Source organism: Corella eumyota, chromosome 6 (assembly GCF_963082875.1).
Source record: "Corella eumyota chromosome 6, kaCorEumy4.1, whole genome shotgun sequence".
Taxonomy (NCBI): domain Eukaryota; kingdom Metazoa; phylum Chordata; class Ascidiacea; order Phlebobranchia; family Corellidae; genus Corella; species Corella eumyota.
Window position 1 is genome coordinate 843377 of NC_137495.1, and position 23528 is coordinate 866904.

The 23528-nt window shown below is 31.5% G+C and overlaps 2 protein-coding genes and 1 non-coding gene across 3 annotated transcripts in view; all 3 read right to left on the bottom strand.

The window, feature by feature from the left end:
- Positions 1-332: 332 nt before the first annotated feature.
- Positions 333-9780, bottom strand: LOC145754879 (uncharacterized). Its single transcript, XM_082571037.1, has 18 exons — positions 9742-9780; positions 9161-9373; positions 8697-8852; positions 8277-8486; positions 7685-7827; positions 7413-7560; positions 6782-6916; positions 6507-6588; positions 5930-6057; positions 5286-5410; positions 4584-4798; positions 4002-4128; positions 3600-3786; positions 3042-3182; positions 2487-2653; positions 2019-2118; positions 1412-1561; positions 333-862 (listed from the first exon to the last, which is right to left on the bottom strand). The coding sequence occupies exons 2-18, from the start codon at positions 9338-9340 to the stop codon at positions 761-763; spliced, it is 2496 nt and encodes an 831-aa protein (XP_082427163.1). The 5' UTR covers positions 9341-9373; positions 9742-9780; the 3' UTR covers positions 333-760.
- A 7001-nt stretch (positions 9781-16781) lies between these two features.
- The window catches only part of LOC145756013 (stalled ribosome sensor GCN1-like), a 31955-nt gene continuing 25208 nt past the window's right edge, over positions 16782-23528 (bottom strand). The window contains exons 44-55 of the mRNA XM_082572234.1: positions 23187-23432; positions 22684-22828; positions 22140-22225; positions 21926-22003; positions 21332-21447; positions 21120-21195; positions 20252-20387; positions 19684-19832; positions 19147-19251; positions 18987-19074; positions 18442-18584; positions 16782-17740 (exon numbers count right to left, since the gene is read on the bottom strand). Of these exons, the coding sequence (XP_082428360.1) occupies positions 17612-17740; positions 18442-18584; positions 18987-19074; positions 19147-19251; positions 19684-19832; positions 20252-20387; positions 21120-21195; positions 21332-21447; positions 21926-22003; positions 22140-22225; positions 22684-22828; positions 23187-23432 (1497 nt within the window). The 3' untranslated portion in view covers positions 16782-17611. The remainder of the gene's footprint in view (positions 17741-18441; positions 18585-18986; positions 19075-19146; positions 19252-19683; positions 19833-20251; positions 20388-21119; positions 21196-21331; positions 21448-21925; positions 22004-22139; positions 22226-22683; positions 22829-23186; positions 23433-23528) is intronic.
- LOC145758208 (U8 small nucleolar RNA) lies at positions 20850-20990 on the bottom strand. The gene has a single exon (XR_014286198.1). It is a non-coding gene; the product is annotated as a U8 small nucleolar RNA (small nucleolar RNA).

The window sequence follows — 23528 nt, forward strand, 5'->3', positions numbered from 1 at the left end:
GTGCAGTCTGACAATTAATTAAAACATAAACTTTAAAAAATAAAACTTAAATATTATTTAAACAACAATATTTAAACAAAACTGTGCTGGTATTAAGCCCTGAAACAACTTAACAAATTCCAAAACAATTTAACCAAAGTACTTGAGAGTAGCGTTCTTAGTTACTAAATCAAAGTTGTGACCAAAATGAGACAGGCACAATTTCAATTTGCTGGCAGATAAAATTCAGTGGCACCAAATAAATATTACTTTAAACATTAATACTTGAACCTTACTAGATTTTAACTTACATTGTTATAAAGTTAATACTATAATAAAATTGTGTTTATTAATCTAATACAGTGAATAATTAGGAGAAGTGCATGATATTGAAACAATAAAAATAAAGAAATTACAAGACTTTTCGATTTAAAAAGATAACAAGTTATAATACAACATTAATATAGTGCATTAAACCATAGTCAATTTATAATAATATTATACAGTAACAAAATCAAGTTACATTTAGTATAGTTAAATAATATACAAGGCAGAATAGGGTAGCAATGGGCCTACAATTACAATAAACTACAAGATAAATTCATCATACTTTTATAAAAAAACTAAAAATAATTTGATAATGAAATGTGAATAACTTTCTTTATACAAGAATAACTAAAGGTACCTCTAAGAACATACATAAACACATAGCTTTCAGAAAGGGAAGATTATTAAATTCGAAGAAAATTACTAATATAACTAATCATAAAACAACATCATGTTAATAAGAACCAAGTACAGCAGAAGCCAACCTAGCATCTTCCACCAATGCTTTTCTAACAGTTAAGTTGTGTTGGCGGGCTTGCCTATGCTGTCTTCCAATCTAAAAACAAACAATTTAAATGAAGACTGACTTCTACTTAAAATATAGATAAAAAAAGCAAAACTAAGGGTACCAAATAAGGGTTAATGGCAACAACACACTGCATTAGAACAAAATACATGTTAAAAATATAGTATGACCACCTAGCTGGATTTCCAATACGATTATATTAGGTTTATATTGAAATCTTAACAATGGTTTTATTAGGTTATTGTTTTAAGTATGGCTACAAACTTGTAACTTAAAATAGGTTTGGTGGCCATGCCATAACATACTTAAAATCTCTATGTTAACATTAATACTTATGGCATGTTTTTAATCATTAAATCGATTTTGTCATTTTTTCCCGTCGCATTGTTGTAATAATAATTGTATATCGTATTTATTATTTACTTTTATCAATGCGTGAAAAACCAAAATAAAAAAAAAATAAAATAAAACAAATTTTATAGCCAAAATTAATACTATAAAAGGTCTATTTTAACTCATTTAAGAAAACTAATTTTACACAAAATACTAATTAGTTTTTAATTTAAATTTTCTTCCCACCTGTCTGTTTTCTTGTATTTGTTCTCGCTGTAGCGACTTGTCGTTATGCTCCTTCATAAAGTGGCCACGCCTGGCTTGTAACCAATCAGCATGAGTTTGTTGGCGGTTCATGTTGTCCAATTCTTTCTGGAAGAAACCATTGCGGAAACTCTGGAAATAATTATTTGGAAACATTGAAATTTGGGATGAATGACTTACTTTATTTTATTACAACATTGCTTTTAAAACAAAGTAACCTAATTATCATTTATAAAAGCCTTTACTAAATGAGGTTTTAGGTTTGATTCCCACTGCTGTTATGATGTAGCGCCCATGAGTAAGGCGCTTTTAACAGCATAAACTCCTGCTTAGCCAACACTTAATCAGTAGCCTAATTATTGAAGCAAATAAAATCTAAAATATCTCAAACTGCAAAAGTTATCCCGAGACTGGGTAAGGGTAACAGATGTTACTTTATGTTTAAAAAGGCAATTTAATGAACATTTAAAAATGCCACCTAACACTTTTAAAGTAATCTATTATGTAAAAGTTTTAAAATTTATACAATAATATTATTTAACTCCATAATAAAAAACAAGTAGACCGATGTTTGGTTAAATTTTTTTACCTGATTAATTTTAGATTTAGCGTCAATTGTATTTTCCAATCTTCTTTCATACTCTCTTTGTTTCTCAACGTCTGATCCTATTCTTGCTAGCTGTTGTTGCCTGCAAGATAAATAAAAATATTTAACTTAAGACAAACTTAACAACTCAAAAATATAACCAACATAAAGTCGTTAATACCTTGTATTTTTTAACACGGAACTTAGTGGACTATATAGATTATACATGTATATCAAATTTATAGGCATAGAAATGTGGTGCGCAGCTAAATTATCGCATGCAAATATTAGTTGGGAATTGCAACCATATTACAACAATTAAAAGCTAATTCTTAGGGCGAAGAACGACTAGTAGAATATAAAGCAAAAAAAATACAAAACACAATATATACATCTTAATTTTTTTCCATTTTGTTAAAAGTAAGTTTTAAATCGAAAAAAAAATTGAAATTAAAAGTTAATCAGCCTTACCTTCTTGTATCTTGAATATGTTGCCCTTTCATCCAAGCATGGTTCTCCTTATCAGCCCAGGTTTGGTTTCTTAACATAGTCTGCCTTCTATGTAGGTTTTGTAACCTCTCCTTATGTATATCCATTGGAAGATCATTAGATCCAAGTCTTGCTTTGTAAGTGGCATACTGAATATAATTAACAAACAATTAGTAACTGTAAGATAAATAAAAAATCATGATGATAATAATAATTTTTTCGTATCATCTCAAGGTAATTGGTCTTTGTAATTATATTACAGATTGGTGTGCTGGCTCAAGGGTAAACAGTGTGGAATTTGTTCGCTCAAATATGAAACCTTTCGGCCCATAGTCTTCTGCCATGAACTATATACCACCCTTTATGATATTATTTATATATTGAAGCTTATTTAATAGTATATTTATTTATGTGGATGTGTGTTCAATACAAAAGGGTTAAAAACCCCGCTTGCGAAGCGTGGGTAAATTACTATGGGCCAACATAACAAAAGACAGGGCCAATTTAACCTTTTTATAACAAAAAATTAGCCCATACTTCGGGTATTTCCACATATGGAGTTTTCAGATGCTCAGTTAACCTTCTTCTATCACTTTTAACTCCCAACTTTCCATCTACGCTGTGGTACAATGCACTGCTGTTGGTGGGCCCTTGGTCCATGTCATCCCATGTACTGTACTGTAATTTAATATGATATTGTTTAACATAAATGGTAATAAAAATGCAGTTAAAAGAGTTAAGGCTGACTTCACAACCTAAACATAGAGAAACATTAGTTATCTCGACTCAATCTCAAGTTGACATTGCCACTTTGAAAAATTTTTTCGATGTTAATTGTCCAATAATTAATCTGCTGATTGGTTTTAACTTGACAGAAGTTCATGTTGTTTTTACCACCTTATTCAAGAGTGCTAAAACATAGAAGCAGTGGGGATCAAACCTATGACTGTATTTAAGAGCACTTTAACATGGAAGTAGCGAAATTCAAACATAGGACTGTATTAAAGACTGCTATAACATGAAAGCAGTAGGGATCAAACAGTGTTTTATATTTTTATAAAAATAACAGCAACATTAAAATACAAATACACTCACCATCCCAGGTTGCCTTCTGTTAAAATCAGGTGAATGATGAAGTCTTGGTTGTGGTGATTGCCTCCAATATTTCTTCCACTCTGGTCGCGACATTTTCTCTCGTTTTAGGTAAGATGACCTCGTGTTCGTTCCCACATCAACTGTGAGTGGGTATCTCGCTACAGTGAGTTCGTCAATCTCTGGTTCACTATTGTGATGTCATAATAAAATGAATTAATAGTTGTTTTTCAAACCTATTTTAATTAACAAAATTAATTTTAGTTAAATGGATTTAAAAAAAAAAAGAATCTGGCCCTAAAAAAATATGACTTACAAAATAATGCAGTTTTGAATCTTTATTAAACATGTAACAGTTAATGGCAGAGCTGCTATATCCAAAAAAAAATAATGTCAACAACTTACCTATCAGATGAACTACTACTGCTACTGCTTGAACTTGAGTTAAATGAAACTTTGCTGGGAAGGAGATCATGGTCACTTAGTTGGCGATCTACTTTGCTCTTTAGTTCATCTTCAGTTAAGTCTGAACCTTAAACAGAGGACACATGTGAAACTACTAAAGTATTTTTAGTTTTTATGTGGGAAGATCAACTTCACAACCTAAACATAGAGTAACATCAGTTACCCCAACCAGTCTCAAATTGCCTTTGCCAGTTTAGGATATCACTGAGTTGTTGGCTTAGCAGGAGCTTATACCATTTATAGCACCCTACTTAAGGGTACTACAGCATAAAACCAAATGGGAATCGAACCTAAGACCTCATGTAGTGCAGCCAAGGGCTCTGACCCTTACATCACAATGTCAGTACACTATAAAGTTACATAGTTTTCATAATTTTGTTGTAAAATTATTAAATAAACATTAATAAAAAGTTAAATTAAAACACAAAACATGGTGTACCTAAAAATGTATCCATTTTAATAGACAATAACAAATAATTAATTGTTTTCTGTACACTAAAAAATAGGTAACATAAAACCAACCTTCCAACTGTGGTTGTGTTATAGGATATCTCCTTCTATAAGGCAGTACATTCTCTGGGTAGTAGGGCCAAGGCCATGAACCATACAATAGATCAGGTCGGTGGTAGATAAGGTCAGGCCATGATCTGAGCAGGCTCGGAACTGGGGTTAATAAGGGGTAAGTGGGTAGGTAGTATAAACCCCGGTGTAGGAATGGGTAGTACAGAAGATGTCGCCTGTAAAATACATTTCAAATTTGTTAAATTTTGTGGAATTGAAAATAATTATAGATTTTGATTGCAATTATAAACATAACAAAAAAAGCAGTTATAGACATAATAAAACTAAAACTATCTGGCTAAGGTGTTAAAATTGTATATTTTTTTAAACCATATGCTAAATTATATTTACCAATTATTTATGAAAAACCAAATGTCCTATAATAGTACTCAAACTGAATTAAAAGTACTTTTTGTTGAGAGGTTATTGAATTAAAGACACATGCTACCTTACAAAACAAAAAACTAATACAATGCACCTTAACAAGTAAATATTTACTAATAATAATTTATGCATGACCAAAATCCCCAAAGTATTGCTTAAAGCTATACAAAACCCCTTTTGTTAGAAAGTTATTTAGTCAAAGGAGCATGTACATATACATGCTTAAAATACTTTACATAACAACACTTTTAATCTGACGGTAAAAAATGAATTTGGTACCTGACAGTTACAAGTGAATTGAACCCAGCATTAACAACATCATCTACATCTCTGGGTAGTGAGGGGTAACCATGGGGCAACTCACAAGCATCATTCCTATCAATTATCTCCTTACGTGCTGTGATCTGTTAATAGTATTTGTATTATTAAGAATAATCAGTATTTGTTAAAACATACTGATTTAAGAAAAATAAATTAGTCTATAGCCAGTACATGATCAGCATTTTAATTGTTACAATAAAGTTGAAACTCTCAACCATTATTTGCCTCTAATAGTTTGCCTATGCACCACAAACAGTAGTTTTATTTATTTTGTAGAACTATAAATACTCGATTGCTAGGCTGTTAATTTGGTATTTGTTCGGTGATAATAGTATATGTATGATGCCTTATTTTAATCACATAATTATATACAAAGGAGCTTAGTGGACAATATATATGTATAGGCCTTTAAAATAACTAATACTGCCTTTTGTATCATGCCGGTATTATTGCAGGCAATATTAGTTAAGAAGTGCAACTATATTACAAGAAATAAAATGCCGATCGTGAAGAAGGCTATGAATTAGTAATTGATTTGATAACCTTAAACTAAAGTAAAAACATTGATTTGCCTTCTAAAAACTTTAAAACTTTTTTCTTACCGGCATTTGAAGTTCAACCACTATCCTATCATACAACAACTCAGGTATCCAGATTGCTATTCCTTTGTTAATTGTAGCTGTTTTGCCATTCCAGAATGCTACTGTGACATCACTATCTCTATCATCACCTGAATGAAAAATGTTGTCATGTTAATCATTTTAATAATTACTTAAGTTTGTTTTTATATTTATTTATCCCTGATGTGGAAAGGCAGCCTAAACAGAGTAACATTTGTTACCCCGACCTAGTCTTAAGTTGACTTTAGCAGTTTGAGATATTATAGATTATAATTGCCGGTAATTATGCTACTGATAAAGTGATGGCTAAGCAGGAGTTCATATCGTTTATAGTGCCTTACTTAATAGCTTACAGCATAAAAGCAGTGGGAATTGAACCCAGGACCTTGTGTAGTAAAACCAAGTGTTCTGACCACTACACCACACTGCTGGTTTATACATACAAAATATGTACGAAAAGAAAGTTAAATATTAAAATCAAGCTTAGCAAAAACTTATGAACACAAAAACTGTAACTATTTCCCAAATTCAAGTGTTTATCTTAGTAAAAGTTGTTCACCTATTGTGTGCCTCTTTTCCACTCCACTTATCACTTTTCCAGGTCCAAACCTCTTTCCACTACCTTCCCATGGAGCTAAGACCTGAAGTTTATAAAAAAAACAGTCAGTTAAAAAAAAGTTGTTTATATTTTGTTGAATATTCATAAAGTTTATTACATGAAAATGTCCATTAAAAAAACTGTAAATATACTCTTGAAAAAGATCTAGAAATTAACTTGAAAAACAAGTCAAAATATGCAAGTTATTTATAATTTAAAAAGTTTTTTTTATTCACCTTATCGCCAACAACAACAGAGTGTCGAATCGCGTCGTTGAGCGTGATGATGTCATGAAGCGAGGTCTCCTGCATTCTAAGGTCACGACCTTTCTTTGTCCGATCAAACTCGATCAAAAATTTGTTTCGATTTCCCTGGAAAAATATTTTTAATTCAATTTTAACTCGAGACTGGGTCGGAGTAACTAATGTTACTCTATGTTTAAGTCGCGCATTTGACTTTCCCACATCGAGGGTAAAGATATATACTAAAAAAAAAAATTTAAAACACGTAAGTAAATAAAATAAAGCTTGAAATTGTAATTTTTGATCACTGTAGTGTGAACACAGAATTTTATAAGCCTAATCAGACAATATCACTAGGCCAACACTATATCAAGTTGTTGCTTTTTCATACATATTTATCTTTAATTTTGGAAGGTCAACTTTATGATCTATACATAGAGTAACATTTGTATCCTCGACCCATTTTTAAGTTGACTTTGGCAGTTTAGAATATTTTTAATTACAATTGTCCGATAATTAATCTGCTTATTGGATTTTAAGTTAACAGAAGTTAATGCTGTTTATAGTGTTTTTTTATAGCTTTTTTCTGTTTACAATATGATAAAAAGCAAAAAGTTTTACTTACCGAGACTTCTTGAGCAATGTGTGCTCGATAATAATAACCATCATCATCCCTTCTTGCTAAAATTCTTGTTCCTCGAGCTACAATACTCGCCACTGGAGTGCGCTCTAACTCTTCTTTCAGGGCTTCCGTGTGAAGAAATGGGTAATATCTAAATATAGTTAAAACAACAAAGTTGTACAAAAAAAAATAGTATTTTTGTTTTAGTCACTTATTCTATTGGCCAATTATTACATTAGAACTGTTTAAATACGCAAAAAAATTAATTAATGAACCTGTAATTAGACAAATATGGTGGAAACGCTGCTGGCAGGGTTGCCAAAGCTTCGGTGTAAGGATTTTTTAGTAATGAAGTGGAAACACTGCATTTTTTATCTCCTTCAACTGGAGTTGTACGAGAGTTATAAACCGGGGTAACCTAGAAATAAAATTGTGGAAAAAGATTTAAGTAATGGTTTGTTATTGATGTGAAAAATTAGGTTATACTGCACAGGCATTTAATTGTTTTTACTCAATAAATTATCGTTGATATGAAAAAAAAGACTCACAGAATAGCCATAGAGTAACATTTGTTACCCTGACCAAGTTTCGAATTGACTTGGTCAGTTTGCGATAATATTGATTATATTTGCCCGATAATTATGCTGCTGATTAAGTGTTGGCTCAGCAGGAATTCGTACTGTTTATAATGCCTTACCCAAGAACAGTACAGCGTGGAACCAGCGTGGAACCAGCGAGAATCAAACCCTGCACCTCTTGAAGTAAAGCCAAGATTCCAACCACAAGCAATGTCATATATGATATGTTAGCAAACCCAATATTAAACCAATTTTACACAACAACAAAAAAAGAAAGTGTTAAACCTACCTTTCTTACATCTCCCATTCTTGTAACATTCACAATATGAAAACTTCCCCTAGTGTCAATCGATAAATTCTCCAGGAACAATTTAGAGGACAAAGGAAGGTCAACCGAGCCATCGCTCACTGATATGCAGTGAACCGGTCGCCCTTGACTCACTCTTCTGGTCTGGCGAACAATCTCGTTACCATCCTGGTCCGGCATTCCATCCGATACCTTTGTGATGTCATAGTAGTAATTTTAATAAAAGACTAATTTTGTTCAAAGTTAAATTTATGCTATTTTTAAACTTAAAATAAAATAAACACTATTAATAATATAGCAAACCTTAAAAAAAGTAACAACTTTTGCTTTTACAGAAATGGTAAAAACTTTAATCTATAACAAAGGAATATTTATTTGTTTTTAAAAACTAAAATCACATACCAGATATACAGCATCACATCTTGGTTCATCAAACGCCATCTCCAACGCTGTCAATGTGTCACTTCCTGTTTGGCTCTCAATCCCTCGAAGCCATCTGGTGGCAGCATTTACTGTTGCTGGTGTGCACTCAACCATGCAATCTGCCCATTGAGTTATCTAACAAAAAATATAATAGCATGAAGTTAAATTTTGCATAAACATTTACTGGCAGTGTGATGTAGTATTTAGAACACTTGCTACACTGCATGAGGTCATGGGTTCAATTCCCACTGCTCTTATACTGTAGTGCCCTTGAGTAAGGCGCCATTAACATTATGAACTTCTGCTGAGCCAATACCTAATCAAAAGATTAATTATCGTGCAGTTATAATATTTAATAATTCAAGTTGTCAAAAGCAACTCGAGACTGGGTCTGGGTAACTAATGTTACTTCATAGTTTGGCCGTAAAATCTTAAAATCTTACCTCAGAACTAAATTCAATCAAGTTAAAAGTGGTTCCAGGTCTGTTATAAGCTCGATCAATTAAAGTTTCAACAATGTGGTCTTTAATAAATGTTAAGACATCGTACATGGACCCAGAGGTGTCAATCACAAATGTGATATTCTTTTCCGGTATTTCGCCAAATATATTGGTTAGATACATATTGAAAACTATTTGATAAATTCCCTATAAAAACTAAAAAAAAATAAGTGTTTTATTTATTTATTTTTTTGTATATATCTTTATCCTCGATGTGGAAAAGTCGAATGCGCGACCTAAACATAAAGTCACATCAGCTACTCCGACCCAGTCTCGAGTTGCCTGTGGCAGTTTGGGATATTATAGATTATAATTGCCCAATAATTAAGCTGCTGATTAAGTGTTGGCTCAGCAGGAGTTCATACCGTTTATAGCGCCTTACTCAAAGACGCTACAGCATGAGAGCAGTGGGGATTGAACCCACGACCTCATGGTGGTGTAGCAAGTGTTGTTACCACTACACCACGCTGCCGGTGCTACTATTAAATAATGGGTATTAGAATCTCTAGTAAAAACATACTGACCTACGGCAATAACAAGTCTACATAAAAAAACCTAACTAGTTATACAAATTTTGTTAATTTAGCAGTTTAGCATTATTTAATCCTAATAGAAGGGTTGGAATTAGTTTGATAATTATTATTTTTTTTTTTTGTATATATCTTTATCCTCGATGTGGGAAAGTCGAATGTGCGACTTAAACATAAAGTAACATAAGTTTCTCCAACCCAGTCTCGAGTTGCCTGTGGCAGTTTGTGATATTATAGATTATAATTGCCCGATAATTATGCTGCTGTTTAAGTGCTAGCTCAACAGGAGTTCATACCGTTTATAGCGCCTTACTCAAGGGCGCTACAGCATGAGATCAGTGGGGATTGAACCCACGACCTCATGTGTGGTGTAGCAAGAGTTCTTACCACTACACCACGCTGCCGGTTAAATAATTAAATTATTGTTTAATCCCCGAAAATAACAACTGACCAGGCTGACCGTGCTTTTTTGCCGTAAGTTTTGTATTCAAAATTCGATTATTTTATGCTAATCTAACAAGCTTACGTAGATCTTATACACTCAGTACCCTACAGTTTTTAAAGTTTTGTTAAAGCACAAAAATTAAGTTTATTGTGCCCACTTGGCAATCAAAGCGACTCAATTAAAATACCTTTCGACTGTTATTCGACACCGTCCTATTTATTATTAAACCTAGGGCATTTAATTCATGTTATTTTCACATTACATCAGGAAATTAAATCCCTTTAAGTTGGAACACTGTCATCTCCAACCTGGGTCTGTGTTTTCGCGGTAGTCGCTTTGTTTATCAGCGTCTCGCGTTTCCCCTGACGACGTCATCAATTTATCCTCAAAACATTGTATCTTTATGGTTAACTACTTTCTTATTTAAATTATCTATAATATTAAAACGCTATTTTACATAATCTACAAATAGCATGCTATTAAACATTGTTTATGGTATTAAATAGTTTGCCTTGTTTTTTTTTACTCATAGTTGTTTAATTTTACATGGTTTTTAGATTAGTTAATACATAGATTATATGAACTATGCTTTTGCATAGTACTTAAAAGTTTAATTAACTGTTGCATTGTCATTTGATTAACTTTTTTACTGTTTTTCGATCAAGTTTTGCATTGTTGTCCGCTTATCTCTAGACCTTAAAGTTTAATTAACTCCTGCATTGTTATTTGACTACCTTTTGCATTGTCATTCGATTACCTTTTGCATTGTCGTTCGATTAACTTTTGCAATATAGCCTAATTAACCTTTGCCCTACAGTTCAATTAACTTTTGAATTGTAGTTCGATATAGTAATGCATTATAGTTCGATTAACTTTTGCATTTCAATTCAATTAACCTTTGCCCTACAGTTCGATTAAGTTTTGCATTGTAGTTTTATTAACTTTTGCCCTACAGTTCAATTAACTTTTGAATTGTAGTTTGATATAGGAATGCATTACAGTTCAATTAACTTTTGAATTGTAGTTCGATATAGTAATGCATTATAGTTCAATCAACTTTTGAATTGTAGTTCGATATAGTAATGCATTACAGTTCAATTAACTTTCGAATTGTAGTTCGATATAGTAATGCATTATAGTTCGATTAACTTTTGCATCGTAGTTTGATCAACTTTTGCATTTCAATTCAATTAACCTTTGCCCTACAGTTCGATTAAGTTTTGCATTGTAGTTTTATTAACTTTTGCCCTACAGTTCAATTAACTTTTGAATTGTAGTTCGATATAGTAATGCATTACAGTTCAATTAACTTTTGAATTGTAGTTCGATATAGTAATGCATTACAGTTCAATTAACTTTTGAATTGTAGTACGATATAGTAATGCATTATAGTTCAATATACTTTTGAATTGTAGTTCGATATAGTAATGCATTATAGTTCAATATACTTTTGCATTGTAGTTCGATATAGTAATGCATTATAGTTCAATTAACTTTTGAATTGTAGTTCGATATAGTAATGCATTACAGTTCAATTAACTTTTGAATTGTAGTTCGATATAGTAATGCATTATAGTTCAATATCCCGGCAGCGTGGTGTAGTGGTAAGAACTCTTGCTACACCACACATGAGGTCGTGGGTTCAATCCTCACTGATCTCATGCTGTAGCACCCTTGAGTAAGGCGCTATAAACGGTAGGAACTCCTGCTGAGCCAGCACTTAATCAGCAGCATAATTACCGGGCAATTATGGTCTCTATAATATCCCAAAACTGCCACAGGCAACTCGAGACTGGGTCGGAGTAACTTATGTTACTCTATGTTTAAGTCGCGCATTTGACTTTCCCACATCGAGGATAAAGATATATACAAAAAAAAAAATATACTTTTGCATTACAGTTCAATTAACTTTTGAATTGTAGTTCGATATAGTAATGCATTACAGTTCAATTAACTTTTGAATTGTAGTTCGATATAGTAATGCATTACAGTTCAATTAACTTTTGAATTGTAGTTCGATATAGGAATGCATTACAGTTCAATTAACTTTTGAATTGTAGTTCGATATAGGAATGCATTACAGTTCAATTAACTTTTGAATTGTAGTTCGATATAGTAATGCATTACAGTTCAATTAACTTTTGAATTGTAGTTCGATATAGTAATGCATTACAGTTCAATTAACTTTTGAATTGTAGTTCGATATAGGAATGCATTACAGTTCAATTAACTTTTGAATTGTAGTTCGATATAGGAATGCATTACAGTTCAATTAACTTTTGAATTGTAGTTCGATATAGGAATGCATTACAGTTCAATTAACTTTCGAATTGTAGTTCGATATAGGAATGCATTACAGTTCAATTAACTTTCGAATTGTAGTTCGATATAGGAATGCATTACAGTTCAATTAACTTTCGAATTGTAGTTCGATATAGGAATGCATTACAGTTCAATTAACTTTTGAATTGTAGTTTGATATAGGAATGCATTACAGTTCAATTAACTTTTGAATTGTAGTTCGATATAGGAATGCATTACAGTTCAATTAACTTTTGAATTGTAGTTCGATATAGGAATGCATTACAGTTTAATTAACTTTTGAATTGTAGTTCGATATAGGAATGCATTACAGTTCAATTAACTTTTGAATTGTAGTTCGATATAGGAATGCATTATAGTTTGATTAACTTTTGCATTGTGGTCTAGTTGACCTTTGGCTTACAGTTTGATAGGTTAAGCATTGTAGTGGCCCGGAGTTTGATTTATTTTTACCCAGTTGCAGCCTAATACTAACTAAAATAAATTACCTTTAAGTTTCTTTTTTAATTGTGCGAAAATAAAAAACGAATACAGTGCTATGTTAATAAACAGTAAAGTGTTGCCAGTAAAAAAGGGTAATTGTGTAAAACAAAATAGAAAAAATTGCAATAATCTTACGAAAAAAAGCAAAAAGTACAATAATGTTACATAAAAGAGTTGCAAGTACAATGATGTTATGTAAAATAGTTATAGTAAATGAAATTGGCAAATATTTATGAATGTAAAATTGATTTTTTGCGAAATATGTGTAGTGTATACAAAGTTTGGTAAAATTTGCATGTTATGTTTTTAGTTGTCATCATTATTTAACGACACATTGTTCATTATACAGTGCCGTTAACATTTTGTGGCACATTGTCCATTTTGCAGTGCCAGCATCATTTTGCGGCACATTGTTCATTGTCCGATTACGGTGCCAACAATATTTTATGGCACATTGTCCATTTTACGGTGCCATCGTTGTTTTGCGACACATTGTCCATTGCCCATTGTACAGCGCCATTAGTGTGTTGCAGAACATAGCGAATGTTGTTGCCGCTCATTGTCCTTCAGCACATTGTTCAGAACACCGCCTTGTCAACTGAATCTAAAAATAAAGAACATAGTTAATATTTATATGTGGCAATTTACCCTGTGGAAAAAAACAAGCTGCAAGGTTAGATTGAAGTTTTCTTTTAACAGGAACTCTAAAAATAAAAAACAAATTAAAATTGGCCAAAAACAAATCGACGATGTCTCAGGAATATTCAACCAGCATCTAAAAATAAAAAACAGAATGTTTAAATTTGTTTGTGGTAATCTAACCTGAAAAAAAGCCTGTAAATAAGGGTTAGTTTTGTTAGTAATGCGCCCCTGTAAAGAAAAAACAGTTAGGAATGCCCCTGTGTAAAGAAATAAAGAAATGGAAATAAGGAACGCCTGTAAAAAAATAAAAGAATGGAAAACAGAAATTTTTGTTTTTTTTCGAGTTTTGGGTTCCAACCCACGCAGATATATTTAATTTGGGAACCCCCACGAATTTATAATTAGTATTAAGTTTGGGTTCCAACCCACGAATAAATAATATTTTATGGTGGGCTTCAACCCATACACACACTTAGGTATAGCATAAATATAATATAGAGCAAAAAAATTTACAGTAAATTGCCTAAAATCCACATAGGCCTAGTTTTCAATATGCTATTCTACCCTTTTGCTCCTACACATACTTAAGCCTAGTTTTATACACTTTAAATACCACTACAGCGCTTTTGATTATGATTTTTAACCAGTCACAAAGAATAGACACGGATGCGAAACTTCTATATACTTTTACACATATAACCTACCCACACTTAATTTTAGATAAATACTTTAAATACTCTTACCACACTTAATTTTAATACATTAAAAAAAGGGCTCGTACTATTATATACTCTCCAATATCTTTAAGTTAGCATTAATTTAACATAGGGCGAATAAACTGCATAAAAAACACACAATAATAATTATATACCACACATAGTCCTAGTTTTAAAATAAACCTATTCTAATCTACATTCTACAGCGCCAAAACTTTTATAGGCCACACTTTTAAAAAACCATTAAACAGTCCCGTTTAATATTAATTATGATTACACACAAAAACCTAAACACACTTATTTGGGACTGTGTCAACTATACAACTTTTAAAGCGCAAAATTATGAGTTTTTAACCAGTCACACATAAAAAAGAAAATGCAGACACGTGAAACTTTTAACCCGTGAAAATTTTAAGCGCTTGTTTATGCAGTACATATGAAAAATCAGGCACGTGACAACCTATAACCCTACAGACCTCAACATATTATTTATTATAATAAGGTCCTGAGTTTTTTTGAGTTCATCGAGTTGAAGTGAGGCCCTGAGACTATTTTTTAGGTTTGCAAGTTGAAGTGAGGTCCTGAGACTATTTTTTGAGTTTGTAAGATGATCCAATCCATTTCAAAGTCGTCTTCGGGTTTTGAGTTTTTTAAAACTTAACTTCTCCTTTGCTAGTTGCAAAGAAGACCTATAATGATTCCATCCATTTTCCATTCCTCCAATTCCTGCCATTATCTTTTTCCTCCAATAATAATCCAAATATAATCCCATTTTTCTTCTACATAAAACATATTGTTTAAAAAATGGTAATGATCACTAAACCCTATCTTAATGGCATTTTTTGCAAATATATATTTTAAAAGTTAGATATGTCATTTTTTCAATAATTTGTGCCATAGATTTAAGATATGAGATTTAATTTTAATTACAATGGCCCAAAAAATTATGATATGATGAATATTTTAATAATTAAAGTGCCAAAATGTTATACCTCTTTAACTACTTTGTAGAAGTACCTGCGCATCAACACAGGTTTAATAATGTTCGAAAATTTTTAATTAATATAAACTTTCTTTATAAAACTTTTAAACAATTAAGTTAGTTATGCAATTATGATTTAAATTATGATATTTTTATGATTTTGAGATATTAATAATGGGCTGACATTATTTTTATATAAATTCAAAAAATCAATTTAAAAAATTACGAACCTGGAAAATTTTCAGAAATGTTGCTCACAAGATGGTGCACTAGAGCTTGTTCTTAATCACCTCTTCTAAAAAATAAAATAACTTTATAACAAAATTGTCTATTATGTAATTAATAAGTTTACTAAACTTAATTACATATGTCCCTTTAAACTAGATTACTATTCAAACAAAAAAAAATTTATTAAAAAAAACTTTTGTACAATTTATACATTGATTGTAACAAACTATAATAATATTATTAATATATATTCGCCCAATAACCTGTTAACATTATTATAATAAGTTTCGTTAATAAAAATTGAATCTACAATATACTAACAAAAACACGTCTGCTCACCTCGAAAGTCCATCTAGAAAGAACTAAAATTCCGACTTTCAATTCTAATCCAACGTCATAGTCACGTGGGGTCACGTGATGCTTGCGCGGCGCCGTTCTGCACTGAAAGCGCTTTCCAAACTGTCAATCAAAATATATCTGCTTAAATCTTCTAAATAAATAATTAAAACGTTAATATAACATTATAAACTAGTAACCTATTATTATATCTTAAAGTTTATTTAATTTTTAATTAAATTTTATTAATAATTAACGTCTTAATTAACAACTAAACAATTGCCACGTTCCCGCACAAAGCGCTTTCTGGTGCGACAACTCGAGTCACGTGATAACGATACTCCTACAGATTATGATGCAACAACCCGGGATCTCGTGGTAAAGGAATTTCTCGCGGAGGCGCACTAATTATGACGTCAAATTCCAACGCGCGGCGCTTAATGGAAAATTTTAAGTTTCCAATGCTTTATAACAGGCTTGATTAAAACATGTAACTCTTCTTTTAGAAACTGTTATTTGTAATAAATTTAAAAGCTATAATTTATTCTCTATTTAAACATTTTAAAAAACTTATTCAATACTTTCAAACACTTCTATATATTACACACAACATCCAATTTTTCCCATAAAATTTTAAATTTTAAAGGCGATATACTAAAAAACTAAACCCTTGACCAATACACCTTTTTTAGTTACAAAACTGCATAACTACTATATTTAACTTATTTTAATGGCGTAATTAACAAGTTAGCATCATTTAATAAGCCATCGCTAGCCCACTGTCTATTTAAAATAAAAAAAAAATCCTTAATTTTTTATAAAATGTCGCCAGGTTCATTTCTTTAATGCAAACGATTGTGCCGCCATTTTGACTGATGCATTGTGGGTATGGACCTACCGTCCGCCATTTAAAAGTAAGTTAAGCCAATAAAAATGGATAGTTACATATCTTAACATATTTATAACATTATTTCATGAAATTTTGACTCTCATTTTACATTTTTTTACTAGTTGTCTATGCATATTGCATTGGATAAGCCGAATTAAAGCCCAAATCGAGTTAAAAACACTTTTAAACTATTTAAGGACAACATATGTTACCTATAATAGAGACAATTCGAAAACTGCACAACCTAAAAGTGATTAGGGTAATATAATGATAATACAAAGATTTAAAAACTGAAACAACCTAATAAAAATAGGTTTGGACTATAGTATCATTGAAATTAAACTGTACATTAGGATTTGACTGTGATTATAAAAGCTATTCCATGATTAGATGGTGAAGTTAACCTTTCCACATAACACTACAAATAATCATATTATAATCACTGTGAATCCACAGAGTTGTGTTTAAATAGTTCAGCTTATTAAAGTAGCTATAGCTTGCAAAACACCAACAAACAGAAATTAAATCCCACAAAAACGGAAAACTTTTTAAATTATTTCAGTAAACACCTAGTTAATACACAGCTCAAGAACAAAAAAGTTTAAATTAAAAAAATTTCATTAAGACTTTATTATACACAAGTTAAATAAATAATAATTTATGGGATTTAGTTGCCTTTACAAAATATATAAAGCCTTATGCATAATTGTTAATTGATCTTTAAACACAATATTATAAACACCATTTGACCAAATAAATGTCAACTTTTAATAAACTGTAATATCGATTCCTTATTAACATATTAATTTTGTTAAATAAAACTAGGTTTTAATAACGGTGTCATCTATATCTTCTAATGTTGGTGGAGTTAAAATTAATTTCTTTAATTTTTGTTTGAATAATTCCTGGAGGGAGTTGGATTCACGAGTTGGTAAGTTGGATACAGTTTCCTTAAACAAAAATACTTAAATTATAATTCAATGATGGATACAATACTTAAACCATATACCTAAGTTATAATTTATTAAGGTAATTTTTCCCTAGGGCAGGCCAACTTTACAGCCTAAATATTAAGTAATATTTGTTACCCCGACCCAGTCTCGAGTTGCTTTTGCTAGTTTGGGATATTATTAAATATACTTGCCCGATAGTTAACTAGTTAATTGGTTTTGGCTTTGCAGAAGTCCTCGTTACAACACATAATTATTGCTAAAACAAATGGAAGCAGTGGGGATCAAACCCAGGACCTTATGTAGTGAAGCCAAGGGTTCTGACCACAACATCATATGAACACTTAAAGTTAGAGTATTACAGGTACAAAAAGCATCAATTTGTTACCATTTTATTGAATGTGTACTGCCTAACAATTAAAACAATATTAAACCATAAATTATTTACAAAAAAACACATTATTTACGTTAGCATATGGGTAACATATGTTACCCCCACCCAGTCTGGAGTTGACTTTGTTAGTTTGGGACATTAGAGAATATAACTGCAAGGAAATTAATCTGCTGATATGTTGGCTTAGCAGGGGTTTATACCAATGGTTAAGCATCGTACTTAAAGATGCTACAGCATAAGAGCATTAGAACCCAGGACCTTATGGAGTGAATCCAAGTGTTTATATATTTAAACTTATAAAAGCTACCTGATATATTTGTTCAGAGTGGTGGAGTCTTAATATTGAAACTAATGTAGATTCAGCTTGGGACCGAACTGTTGTGTTTTTCTCTTTAGTTAAACTTAGAATCAGTGAGAGCACAATATTGGATAACCTCTCTGGAAGGGTGTCTAAAAAATAATGTAATTTTTACCATCAAACGTTATTTTTTTTTGTATAAATTTATCCTTGATGTGAGAAGGTCTACGTTACTACCTAAACATAGAGTAACATCAGTTACTTCGACCCAGTCTCGAGTTGCCTGTGGCAGTTTAGGATATTATTGATTATAATTGCCTGATAATTAAACTGCTGATTAAGTGCTGGCTCAGCAGATGTTTATACCGTTTATAACGCCTTACTCAAGGGCGCTACAGCAAGAGCAGTGAGGATTGAACCCAAGACCTAATATGGTGTAGCAAGTGTTTTTACCACTACACCACGCTGCCTAACCTGAAAATATATTAAAAATAAGTTTTAAATTGTTCCTTTAATGTTGCCCCAAATCTAATGTATTATTTATGATGTCATACTTGGTTCATTGTCGGTTATTTGTTGCATCACCCAGCATATTGACTTCATTGTTTCAACTTTTATATCATTTGATAGATTTTCAAGGCCCTAAAAAACAGCAAAAAAGTTAAAAATATTTACAAACTGTACAGTTAGTAAGCTAAAAATAATTAAAATTACCTTTTTAAAAGACTCTGTGACCTGGTTTGGGATTTTTTGTCCATTTTTAATGTAATATTTTAGTAGGTAAGCTGCTGCATGTACGCCATTGTTAATAAGTTGAACCTAAATCAAAAAATTTAAATATTTTTTTCATATTAGTGGCCATTTCATAATGTTTACATCTGTATGTATACATTAATATTTACGGCATGTTTTAAATCATGATTTTGTCATTTTCCCAATGCATTTTTGTTATATTTATTATATATATTTCTATTACTTTTTGATGCCCAAAACACCCTTAGGTTTTTGCCAGTTAGCAAACTAGTTTTAATGCAGAGGTACTGAGTTCAATACCTCCTGTTACCATAGATGTAACCAAATTGGCATTTCTTACCATACAGTTATCATAGATTTAAATTAAGATACCAGTACAAACTTTTATTAACAGGTAATGGAAAATAAAGACTAGTTTAATATCACAAAAATCAACATACAACTGGGCTATTGAATATTTAGTCTTATATTCAGAATAAATTTTAAATAAAAGCCTACCCTGTCTACTGTTGAGTAGGATAAGACATGATCAAGAATCCTGCTTTCCCATTGGTCAGTTAAAACATTGGGACACGCCTCTTTTAATGAGGCAGCCAATAGGGAGCTTCGACCTTCTTTTGCCCTCCAGGATGAACTTCCGTCTTTTACTAAAACAAAAATGAAAAAAATTTAATAAAAAATGGGTTAATAAAAAAGTCTTATACAGAGGTGAAACTAATAATAAAGTAAACTTAAATTAAAACAATTTAATTTTAGGGAATTTTAAATATATTTGGTAGTAGGTAAAATTAAACTTAGAACTCCATCCAAGCCTTTAATTCAGCCTGTAATTTTTATTCGTTGGCTAAGCAGGAGTTTATACCATTTATTGCACCCTACTTAAGCGTACTACAACATAGAAGCAGTGGGGATCGAACCCAGGGCCTCATGTAGTAAATCCAAGTGTTCTGACCACCACTTTTTTATGATTGAATATAGCCTTTAACCATTATTATGCACAATCTTTCTTATTTTAAGAATTAAATAAACTTTTTATAAAGCTTAAAAAAAATAAAAAAAAATTTACCAAACACAGTTTGATTGAACAGATTTGTGATTTGTTCGTCAGACATAAACTGACACAAGCAGCCAAGACAGCCTGCAGACGCCTTCAGACAACTATCCTCGTCCATTTCTAATTGGTCGATCAGTGTCTGGATCAACTGTGATGTCATAAACAATAGAAGGTAATTATTTCAATGATAACTAAATCAATATAGCAGTGGCTACCCAAAATGTAAAAGGCTCAAGATCTGAGGTTTAATTCCCACTAACAGCAATTTGTAAAATGAATATATAAACCAGATATTTAGGGTTTAAATCCCACTGATGGTATTTAATATTGCTATCAGAAAATATATATAAATAAACTAAAATATGTTAAAAAAAAATTTATAAACGGTATAAACTCCTGCAGGGCCAACACTTAATTAACAGATTAATTATCGGGCAATTATAATCAATAATATCCCAAAACTGCCAAAGTCAACTCCAGACTAGGTTGGGGTACCTGGTGTTACTCTATGTTAAGGTCATGAAGTCGACCTTTATACATGAAGGACAAATAAATACTAAAAAAATTTCATATAAAACTTTGATATTTTTAAATTAATAAAAATGTTGGTTTCAGACAAACTTAAAGGCGGGTTGCGGCCACCAGAAAGTTAGAGTTGTTATAAGTCATTCACTCATACACCTCAGCGTCATCATATGGTGCTTATCTATTGTCCATAAGGACAACAGGTAAGGATCACCCCAACTGATGATGACGTAGAGTTATGAAACTTAAAAGCCTGGTTGTACAAAATATCATGCCATTTGTGGTCCTTAATAATTTTTTTTATTGACAAATTTATTTTAAAAAATAAAAATTTAAAATGGTGGTTTTTACTTACATCTTGTTTAATTGTTTCTTTCATTTTCTTTCCACCATTATTTATGCAACCTCTCAAAGCTTGTAGCATGGTTTCCCTAATAAAAAAATTTAAATAAACATTTTCCAGCAAATAACAACATACCAAAAGCAGGCAATATAGTGCTTGAATAACAATAAATACAAGCTTTAAAAAACAGTTTTAAACTCAGTTAATAAATGTTATAAACCCACCTTACAGATACATCTTCAAGTGATTGAATATTATTGTTTATATCAATAAAAAGTGGATCAATTCTAGGGTGGATACTGGATAGATGGCTTAACGCTATTCCAGCTTGTAGTCTAACCTGTTAATTAAATAAGAATATTTTATTTATACTTTATGTGGGAAGGTCAACTTCACAACCTAAATTTAGAGTAACATTAGTTACCTTGAACCCGTCTCGAGTTGCCTGTGGCAGTTTGGGATATTATAGATTATAATTGCCCGATAATTATGCGGCTGATTGAGTGCTGGCTCAGCAGGAGTTTGTACCATTTATAGCACTTTACTCAATGGCGCTACAGGATGGGATCAGTGGGGATTGAACCCACGACCTCATGTGTGGTGTAGTAAGTGTTTTTACCACTACTGGTGACCATATTATTTATTGCGCTATATTTAAGGACACCTCAGCATAAAAATAGTGGGGGTCAAACTTTAGACCTAATGTAGTAAAGCCAAGTGTTTTAACCACTACACCATGTTGCCAGTATTTGAAAAATAACCACAAAAAAACACTTAACTATGTCGCAAAGGAATCAAATACAACAAAATAAGCTTACCTGTCTGTTATTGTCTTGCAAGGCTTTACTGAAAGTAGTTTGAAGTTGGGGCAAGAAAGGTTTCAAAAACACACCAACCTATAAAATAAAAAAAACATGGTAAAAAAAATAAAAAAAGTCTTGACAAAAATGACTTAATACTTAATTTTAATTTTAATGACTTAATTATATTTTAAACTTTAACAATTTTGTAATGTTAGTATAAAGTTTTTACCCTTTGCAGCAAAAGTGACAACGTTTCAAGTACTGCGATCCTAACATTGGAACTAAAACGATCTCCGAGAATTCGAATTAAAGGACCTAAAATATAAAAGTGTAAAGAAACTTAATAACATGTAAGAAATTATAGTAGGTTTTTACATAAAATTACAATGCAAAAGTAAAATGAGCTTGATGTGAAAGGCCGACTTCATGGCTTAAACATAAAGTGAGCTTTTTTTAAAGTATATCTTTATCCTTGATGTGGGAAGGTCGACTCAATGACCCAAACATAGAGTAAAATTTGTTACCCTAACCCAGACTTGAGTTGACTTTGGTAGTTTGAGATTTTATAGATTATAATTGCTTAAAAATTAAGCAGCTGATTTGTTTTTGGTTCAGCAGGAGTTCTTACCGCTTATAGCGCCCTACTTAAGTGCGGAATAAAAGTGGTAAGAAACAAACCTAGGACCTCTAATGTAGTAAATTTAAGTGTTCCAACCACTACACCATACCTCCAATAATAACAATTACTTCAACTCAAAATAAACTAAACTCACCAGTAATACTAACAACTGCAGGCTTAAGTGCAGCAGCAGTAAGAAGCTGAATACATTCCCCCAACCCCTTAGCTGATTGTTCTTTTAATTCTGGTGATCCATTCAACAAACCTTCACGAAATACTGGCAGTAATGGAGACATACCCTGAATAAATAAAAATTTAATATTAAAAAGATAACTTGAAACTATATTAATTAAATACGCAAAAAAATCGATTTTAAATAATACTTTAAGTTAGCAAGGTTTAGTTGGATATTTACAAGAAAAAAATAACTAAAACCTCAGGTTATACAACACCATACACAAATTAAATAACAACTAAAAGTTAAAATACTCCTATTAATTAACAAATTAATGATCGGAAATTATAATCAATATTATCTTAAACTGGCAAATGCAACTTAATACTGGGTCAGGATAACAAATGTTACTCTATGTTTAGGCTGTGAAGTCGACCTTTCCACATCAAGGATAAATTTCAATAAAAAAAATTATAAGTCACCTTCTTAGGCAAACAGAATCCAGGCAGAGCTCCAGTTTTTAACACCACATCTTCGTTTTTTACATATCTCAGTGCATGTCGGACTGAACTGACATGCCGTTGCATATCAATAGGGTCAAGAGAGTTAGTAACAGCAGACAATGCCAGCCACGCGGACGACTGAATGTCGACATTTTCGTCAGCCAGAAGTTTAAGGAATGTTTGGTAGAAGACAGGGACGTAGTCCTGATATTCTGAATCTGGGCACTAGAACAGTAATTTTAATATAAAAAAGTGGTTATGAATAAATAAACACATCTTAAAAATCGTCCTTCTATCATTAAAGATAAAACAAAAGCTCTG

What these genes read in the sequence shown, in the direction of transcription:
- LOC145754879 (XM_082571037.1), bottom strand. Translation starts at nt 9,340, where the DNA reads ATGTATCTAACCAATATATTTGGCGAAATACCGGAAAAGAATATCACA. An exon ending in GGAAAAGAGGCACACAATAG is followed by an intron (nt 6,058 to 6,506) that starts GTGAACAACTTT and finishes TTTTTCATTCAG; the next exon opens with GTGATGATAGAGATAGTGAT. An exon ending in CTAAATCTAAAATTAATCAG is followed by an intron (nt 1,562 to 2,018) that starts GTAAAAAAATTT and finishes AATTATTTCCAG; the next exon opens with AGTTTCCGCAATGGTTTCTT.